The sequence below is a fragment of the Chinchilla lanigera genome, unplaced genomic scaffold, assembly GCF_000276665.1.
Source record: "Chinchilla lanigera isolate Chin_1 unplaced genomic scaffold, ChiLan1.0 scaffold00077, whole genome shotgun sequence".
NCBI lineage: Eukaryota > Metazoa > Chordata > Mammalia > Rodentia > Chinchillidae > Chinchilla > Chinchilla lanigera.
In genome coordinates this window covers 10,807,713-10,816,977 of record NW_004955478.1, presented here as the reverse complement: position 1 = coordinate 10,816,977, position 9,265 = coordinate 10,807,713, and the positions used below count along the sequence as shown (strand labels likewise).

General features: G+C 51.7%; 1 protein-coding gene across 1 annotated transcript in view; it reads right to left on the bottom strand.

Moving 5' to 3' along the window:
• The window catches only part of Wnt9b (wingless-type MMTV integration site family, member 9B), a 25,012-nt gene extending 24,439 nt beyond the window's left edge, over positions 1-573 (bottom strand). Inside the window, exon 1 of the mRNA XM_005402302.2 lies at positions 66-573. Within this exon, the coding sequence (XP_005402359.1) occupies positions 66-573 (508 nt within the window). The remainder of the gene's footprint in view (positions 1-65) is intronic.
• Positions 574-9,265: the final 8,692 nt, after the last annotated feature.

The window sequence follows — 9,265 nt, the reverse complement described above, 5'->3', positions numbered from 1 at the left end:
GGGCGTGTCCTCCGCCCCGCCCCGCCCCCGTCGCCCTTTCCCACCCGCCCCAGGTGAGCGCTCACCTGGCGCGGTGCCCGCCCGGGACGCAGAGGCGGAACGCGAAGCCCCCGGGCGGGCCTGGAGGGGGTGGGGTGCCAGGCTGAGGCCGAGGAGACCGCGGGGTGGAGTAACGGCAGTCCCGCTCCCGAGGGTGGGGGACCGGGGACCGCGCCTGGAGTCTGGGGGAAACGCTCGTCCTTGTCCAGCCTCCGGCCCCGCCGGCGCGCGTCTCCCAGCCGCAGCCCGGGACTCCGAGGGAGGGAAGCGGCGCCCTAACGCAGAGCCTGTCTTTGGGAGCCGGAGAAATTCATCTTCGATTACTGGCGGAAAGGACTCTTGCTGGACAAAGGGAGTCCTGGGGGGACTCCGATTGTAAACGGGGGGGCCGGCTGTCACGGAGGGGTGCGCAGCACCGGCCTCAGTAGATGTTTCCCAGAACGCTGCTCGTATTTGCCAGGACGGAGACTCAGACTCTCCGGGCAGCGGCGCAGGCAGAGCCACAGGGGAGGAGGGACCTGCTCCTAAAGGCATGCGAGCGCCAGAACCTCCGTCAGAGAGAAGGGCAACTTCAGGTGTTGGGCCCCAAAGCTCCGGCTTGCTTATTCTTTTTAAAAGTTTAACTGCTGCAGTGAGGGCGCCGCCATCCAGGCAGGGAGAACCGCCAGCCTAGGAATGAGGCACACGTACAACCAACCAGCCAAGTGGGTTTTAAAGTAGTGTTGGGAATCTTGAACACTGGATCAAATCAAAACAAAACAAAATACAGCTGCACGTAGCCCCGCCTCCCCTGCCAAATCAGCCATGCGTGTAGAACAGAACATCAGGTGACAGTGACCTTGGCTTTGTGATAGACATTGGCATGACGCGAGGCGGGGGGAGCTGCAGACCTGGTTACTACATTGTTAGGTCTCATTAACAGAGGAGGTCCCTATCCTAGTGCGCCTCTGTGAATCGAGAAGAATGACTAATGGCCCGGTCAAGTCTTGTGGGTCTATTTGTAGCCCGCACTGTATGCAGAGACCTGGAGTCCCACTGTACACTATGAACTCCAGCTGTGAAATGGAGGTGCTGACAAACGGCTTACGGCACTTTTGTGCAAGTATGTCAGATGCCTAAGAGGCCCCGGCACCCATATCAGTTGTTACACCAGTCGCAGCGCCTGCGGTCAGGACCAGCGGTGTGCTGGTGCTTACACTCGGCTTGGGGGTTGGGGATGATGTCAGATTTGTGTCAGGTGTTGAGGACCCTTCAGTGTAAGCGTCCCCACCGTGATTGGTTTCAAGCTGCTAATGGGGTCCTTGATCACTGGAGTCAGGAAGAGAGCAGCATTTGGCTCTGGAAGCGGTTTGGACCTGACTCCAGCACTCGACTGGTGAGACCTTGAGACAGGATGGAGCAGGCTCAGAGGAGGAGCAGGCTCAGTCACAGTGTGAGTCCCAGGAGGAAGAGCTGCGGACTGGGGTGGCGGAGAGATGCCACCAAGCCCTGGCCCGTCCCATGGACACCCAAGCGCGTGCAGGTGAGGCGGAAGTGGGTCCATCTTGGGCTGCCAGCTGCCTCCTCTGTCCCCAAGCCCCTAGGCACGCACCAGACACAAGCATGCATGTGCACTGAGAGTGTGCATGGTAGGACAGGGAGACAATTTCTCCCCAGCTGACATACCTGGAACATTTCGTAAATGTTCCATGTTTATGTCTCATGTAAAGCTGTGCTGCAGAGGGTAGGGAATGCCCTGGAATCAGATGGAGGTACCAGTGGTAGGATAATGAGAAACATGTAGATAATGACCAGATGGACGCTCTTGAGCCAGTGCCTATCAATGGCAGGGACCCTGCCCTTGGGCTCCTTCCTCCTCTGCCTCCTGGGGTGACCCCCAGCTGGTCCACAGAGGCTTCAGGGCTCTGCTTCTCCTTAGCCAACAGGGTGAGAATGAGCTCCATGTGTACACGCACCAGGCCCAACCCATGTTCTCACCAAAGCCTCACGTGAAGGGAAGCTGAGGTGATCATTATCCCCTTTGCACAGATGAGAAAACTGAGGCTGGGACAGCCAAAATACTGGTGCACATGGCCTAGCTTTACAGGAGGAAGTGGGAGTTGAGTCTAGCCCCAGGGGACTGCCCGCCATGGTTGTGGGTCATGATGACCCCAGGTACAGAGAGAAGGTCTGACACACAGCAGCCCTTGACATTCTGTCAGAGCATCAGGTACGTGCTGATGAGCTAAGTGCTGATCTTCGAGGGGCCCTCAGTCTGCAGGGGGAGATTTTAGTGAAGTAGGTCATCCTACACTGCAGCATTGTGGTCCCTGAGGGGTAACTTGAATAGTGGCTCTTGAGGTTTACAACCTCAGGGCATGGATAGCTGTTGCCTGTCCCACCTTGCGCTGCTAATTCAGGCGCAGGCCTGAATTTTACTGTCTCTGTGTCTCCAGAGTGGCGCAAGCCCGGCACACACTAAACACCCAGGAAACATGTGCTGTTGCCAGCTTATTCCTTGGCCTATGGATTTTGCATGGGGCTGCAGAGATAGGGAGTGTCATGTAAACACAAGGCATGTTCACAAAAGCGCTCCCTCCTACACTGGGCACATACGTGGACATACACACACACAACAGCACAAGGCCAGGCAGTCAGTGCCACACCGACTACCCTACATCTCCTCCATGGATGTTTAAATTCCGAGGCGGACCCACGGCCCTTCCGGATCCACACGTTCACACAGGTATGCAAGACGCATTCTTAGACTTCCACATGCAGCTACCTGTCTCCATGAACCAGCCCAAGGCAGCCGCAGCTCAGGGTCTGGGTCTTCTCCTCCCCCTGCACATGCACACCTTACAGGTCACCAGCATGGGGCCCAAAGCCTTGCAATGGCTGCATTAAAGGCAGCTCCAAGGTGTAGCCAGACCTCCTTCCTCTCCTACCCGCTCGTTCTCTCCTCCTTCTCCCCCAGGCCACCTGACTGAAGCAACCTTAAAAAAATCCATCTCTGCCTGGCCCCAGGTCCTGCATACCTCCAAACCCCAGACAGAACGCACTCAGAAAATCCTCCGCTTGCCACCAGCCCCAAGGGAGTGGAAATGCCCCTTCCAGGCGGTATTATCCCTCCCATCCATGCTAGACGCGGACTCTGGACCCGACAGGAGGTGAGGTAGGCAATGCTCCAGCGGTTCTGAGAGAAAGCACCAGAGCTCGCCCAGACCCAAAAGTCACCTTGGGAGGGCTGCTCCTGCAGGGGCCCTGACAGTTCCAGCGTGGCTTTGCTCCCATTCCCTCTCCTCGTCCGCTCCCACCTTCCCTGTGGCCCTCTCTTCTTTGCTGTGGTCTTGTTATGACTAGTTCTGTCCTGACCTCGCCCCTCAGTCCTGACCCCACACATCTGAGCTGTGTTGGCAATACCCTCGCAACACTTCACTTGCGTTATTTGATCGTGAAGTACTGTGAGGTAGCACGCCAGTCATCATTGTTCCCATTATACAGATGGAACACTAGCGTCCAGAAAGGAGAGTAACTTCCTTGAGGCCACAGGACTTGCTGGCACAATAAAGTCCAGAAAGGTAAGTAAGGTCCTTGAGGTCACAGTGCCGGCACTTGATGGAGGGGACCTGTTGTTTCTGGAACATCTGACTGAACCAGGCCTGAAGCTGAACTAGGCTTCAGGACACCCTCTCATGACACACACAGCTGAGCTTGAAAATGACAAGAGCAAAGGGCAGAAAAAGACCTAAAACGTTAACAGTGGGTGCTCTGCAGGTTGGGCATGTATGTAAGCATTTTTACTTCCTTTTATTTTCCAAATTTTCTATTACAAGCATGATTGTTACTTATACTGGAACAATTACTTAAAAGGGGGAGGAGACAGATACAGAAGAATAATTTTTTTTTTTTTTTTTGGTCTTTTTGAGACAGGGTCTTGCTCTGCAGTTCAGGTTGGCCTTGAGCGCACTTTGTAGCCCAGGCTGGTCTCGAACTCGAAACGATCCTCCTGCCTCAGCCTCCTGAGTGCTGGGATTACAGGTGTGAGCCACTACACCTGGCCAGAAGAATAAATTTCTAACATTAATAGCTGGGCATGGTGGCTCACGCCTGTAATCCCAGCACTCGGGAGGCTGAGGCAGGAGGATCGTTGCAAGTTCGAGACCAGCCTGGGCTACAGAGTGAGCTCAAGGCCAGCCTGAACCACACAGTGAGACCCTGTCTCAAAAAGATTAAAAAAAAGAACAAACAAACAAAACCCTCAGCTATCTAACGTTAGAACTTTAAGCATTGACAAGAAAGATATTTGGGAAGGGGGTAGGAGAAGAATTCTTGGGTGGATGTCCCCCCATGGTATCCATTCATCAACCCTTCTGTACAAAGGGCCCCTATCTTCTCTTCAGGAGCTCAGGGAAGTTCCAGCTGGAGGCCTTCTCACCTCTGTTTCCTCCCTGCCTGCCTCTTCTTCCTCATCCAGATCATACCTTGAGCTGTGCACGATCAGCTCTCTCTTGCCCCTTGCCTGCCTGATGCCCCTTGCCTGCCTGATGCCCCTCTCCAGCCCTGGACGTAATGACACAACTTTATTTTGTACCAGTGGCTACGTTAACCCACACCGTCCCTGAATTTAGGAGATGTTAGGCACCCTTGCCAAACTGAGATCCTGTCCCTCGTGTCCTGGGACAGAAACTGTTTTCTGTTTTCCTCCCCACCCCGCCCCACCCAGGGACTGAACCCGGAGCCTGGCACATACCAGGCAAGTGCTCTGCCGGGGAGCTACATCCTCTTGGACCGCCCCATCCCCATTTCTTTCGTATCTCACGCTTCCTCCGATAGAAAGCCTGAACTTTAAACCCCAGTAGGTTGATCATTAAACATTTGAACTAATGAGTGAATAGCACTAGACAGTCAGACCGGACTCACTGCTGGCTGGAAATCCCCCTGTAAGGTTCATGAGGGATACAGTGTTGTCCCTTCTCTACTAGGGTAATCGGAACTAGGAGTACTCTGAGTAGTCCAGTTCGGTCGCAGATAGGTAGGTAGGTAGATAGGTCGGTAGGTAGGTAGGTAGGTAGATAGGTAGGTAGGTAGGTAGGTCGGTAGGTAGGTAGCGGTAAGGTAGTGACCTGGAAGAGACATCCCAGCTTCAAAAAACCATCCTTCTCTGAAGTCCAGGTGGCATATATGTCCTGCTTTGCCCCACCACTGGACTCACCATCAATAATCCGCCCACTCCCTCTCCGGTTACCATTTCCAGAGGCGTTAGGGCACAGCGAGACGGCTGGGTAGGCCCCACAGAGCAGCAAACCCACACCTCTGTGGATCCTTGGCTCCTGGGACCCCCAAAGAGGCCTTTCCAGGGGCAAAGCTCCAAGGAAAGACTCTACATGGGTGTTTTACAGCAGAAACGTGCTCCACACAGGGCACAGCTGCTGCTTGCACTCACGAGAAAGGAAGAGAAGGAGGAAGGGAAGGAGGAAGGCAAGAACAACTTTCTTAGAAAATAGAAATAAAAAATAATGCCAGAATTTACTGTAAATAATATTCTGGAGAACTAGCCCTGCCCTGAAGTCTTCACAACAACTTCTAGTTTGTTTTTGTTGGAGTCACTTCTTGCTCTCTGCTAAGGAGGGGTGAGAGTAATGGTCCTATCTCGAAAATCAGAAGGTCCCTGGAGGGGACTTTAGACATTTTAGGAGACAGCCACCTAGGCCATTTCCTCCAGGCAGCATTATCATAACTGCAGGTACAGTACGTTTGCAGAAAGCTCTCGTTATCCAAGCCCTTCTGACAGACAGTTGGACCACAATAGGTCTCCCTCAATTCAAGGAAATTCAATTTCTATAAACTTGAAGAGAGGGCTGGGGATGTAGCTCAGAGGCACAAGCACCTGCCTGGCAGGGGCAAGGTCCTGAGTTTGATTCCCGGTACCAAAAATAAATAAATAAATAAATACATAAAATAAACTGGAAAGAGATTCAAACCTGGGTTGATTTTTATTTTTATTTTATTAATTAAAATAAATTTTATTAATTCAAAAAATTATTAGTACATGTTGGCAGTATATGAGCACATCCATTGTTGGGGGTTGGTGCATGCGCACAGCACTTCTTAATTCTTTTTACTTCCGTTCCCCGCCCAACCTTGGTCTCCTCTTAAGTTACCTTTTTTAAAAAATGACTTACTTCATTTCCCTGCAAAATTTCCATCTCATAGTGATTTGTAAAAGTGATATGATTTTTAAAACACTAGAAAGTGACTTTGAAAGTGCTATTTCTGCATCAATTTTTATTTTTTCCCATAAAAGCTTACTTGTCAACCTATGTAAAAATTTGATGAACTGGTTTCATTTTCAAAGTATTTAAAAATAAATATGTACCTTTGTATGATTGCATAATAGGTAGAAATACACATATTTCTAAAAAATAATTTCCATTTCAGGTCGGGCATGGTGGCGCACACCTGTAATCCCAGCACTCGGGAGGCTGAGGCAGGAGGATTGTTGCTAGTTCGAGAATAGCCTGGGCCATACAGTGAGCTCAAAGCCAGCCTGAACTGCATAGCAAGACCCTGTCTCAAAAAGACAAAAAAAAAAAAAAATTGCCATTTCATATACAGTACTAGTATATAATATCAGTTTAACATACGGTCATCTCCCAGGACCCTGAGGAACTGGGTCCAATCACCCCCCTCAGATACCAAGAACATCCAAAGATGTTCTAGCCCCTCCTATAAAGTGGCATAGCATTTGTATATAACCTGCACAACCCTCCTGTGTACTTTAAATCATCTGTAGGTCACTTGTGACACCTAATACAACCTAAATGTTGTGTAAACAACTATTATACTATATTGCTTAGGGAGTAATGACAAGCAAAAAGGCTGCATATTCAGTACAGACAGAAAAGTTTTCCAATATTTCCCACTGTGGTGGTTTGAATCACAGGTGAGGAACTGGCAGACACGAAGGCCCATTATATATATATATATATACATATATATATATAGACATATATATATATATATGTCTATATATATATATATATTTTTTTTGGTACCAGGAATCGAACTCATGACCTCAGACTTGCCAGGCAAGGACTTATGCCGCCGAGCTGTATCTCCGGCAAGCCCATTATACTTGCCTCAAGCAGCTGGTGCTAAGCCCTGGGAGGAAGAGATGATTACATTCCTGTTCTCGAAGAGCACATTGTTTGTCAGAAAGACATTAAAAAATACCTACAACAGGTGGATCTGTGGTGCTGGAGGCTTAGCTCCGCGGCACAGCGCCTGCCTGGCAAACGCAAGCTGGTGAGTTCGATCCCCGGCACTGGAAAAACAACAACAAAAAAAAAACAGGTGGGTCCAGCCTGCAACCCTGTACAACTAGTAATGAGGTGCCATGAGACTGCAGACTCTTAACATTATTGTGTGATTTTTAGAAGTACTTTTCATGGTTGGGTTGGGTGGTGCTTGAGCGATGCGTAGAGGAGGACACCACACCGTGCTAACTCCCTCTCCTGCGCTTGCCCTGTACGTCTGAATGGAGAGCTAAGTGCATCAGACACTGCCAACTTAGCAAGTAAAGCTCAGCAATTACTGATAGTAGTATTTAGCCCACCCACTACCCTCAGGCTTGTTGTGTTGCTTTGTAAAATAACAAGCTGAAATGGTTCTTTTTAGCAGCCGTGCGACAGGAGCAAAAATGTATCAAATAGTTTTTTGTTCATGATATTGTTAGAATGACATATAGGACAGGAAGTGTCTTTTGAAACCTGCCTCACCTTTCCAGTCTGTGTCGCCGCCTCTGGAATCACACTCAGTCCCCACGCCCAGCCCCCGTGTTCAAGTCGGCCGCAGTTTCTCCTTCTCTGGGCTTCGCAAAGCGCTCACTCCCCCTCCTCCTCACAGGGGTGGTGCGGGCGCTGTGATCTGGCTGCAATGCCCCCACTTCCCCAATAGGGGTCCCATGACCCCAACAAGGTGGGCACCTGTGCTTGCTTGGAGAGAACCTTGGGTCCTCGCTTCACCTAGCCACCGGCTTCCTCGCGTGAAGATGCGATGTGGAAATGATTCCTAACTTTACGCAGAGAGACTTCGAATGAAAGTTTGAAGCAGAAGGGGCTGGGGATTTAGCTCAGCGGCACAGCGCCTGCCTGGCAAGCGCAAGGTCGTGAGTTCGATTCCCGGTTCCGGGAAAAACAAACAAACAAACAAACAAACGAAAAAAAGTTTAAAGCAGAGTAGCCTGCCTACAGCAGGGGGCTCTGGCTCTCCCTGCTGGGCGTGGGAAGCAACAGCCTCCGCCCTAGGAGGGCGCTGAGTGGAGCAGGTGGAAGCGCAAGAGTGTCCGCTTGCTGTGATGGGAAGTGTCTCCCACCCGAGAATTCATCTCCTCCTGACTTGGTCCAAGTGTGTGGGGAAACTGAAGCACGCGGAAGCGAACGGCCTGCGCAAGGACCTAGATTCCAGGAGCTGCCCAGCCAGCGAATCTTAGACTTGGAGTGGGACCGGGCCAGGGCGCTCCGGGAGGGACAGGGAAGGCAGGACCGTCGTGCTCTCCCACCCGGCCCGCCGCCTTCCGCACGAGCACCCCCTGCTGGCTCAGGGCGGGGCGCCCAGTGGGAGACTGACGCTCAGCGCAGGGCCCCTCTAGGGCTGCAAAGCACTCTCAGAGCGCAGCAGGAAGGCCCCAGGGGTCGCCCTAACCCCTTCACTGCGCGCAGGATGGGTGTGTCTGCTGCTGGCATGGTCTTGGGGATCAGGCAGGGCTCTCTTTTTTTTTGTAGATTCTCCACCCCTCGCCTCTCCCCATCCGAGAGCGCTGGGCTATAGGGCTGAACTCTCACTTGATGATAAACGCGGACGCAGGACTTTTTCTTCTGCCCACTGTAAAACAGTGCAGCAGGGTAGCTCTGGCCCTGGACAGCCTGGATACCCAGGTTGACTTCTCAGCTTTCCTTCCCAGCTGGGTGACCCTGCACAAGTCACTCAGTCTCTCGTAGTTTTCATTTTCTGACTAAAATAGGGATAAAGCTACTTTTGAGCTGGCTGTGAGGCTTCAGTGAGCCCATGAGTGCAGTGTGCTTGCCACGGAATAGGTGGTGCTCAGTGAACGCAAGATTTAATTACACTGCCAAGAAGCCCTGGGCTGGTCCGTCTGCCCTGATCACTCTCCTAGTTGGCATCCTCCTTCCTAGATGTGAATTTTCCAGCCTGCATCTACCCAGTCCCCTTCCCTCCTTCCCTC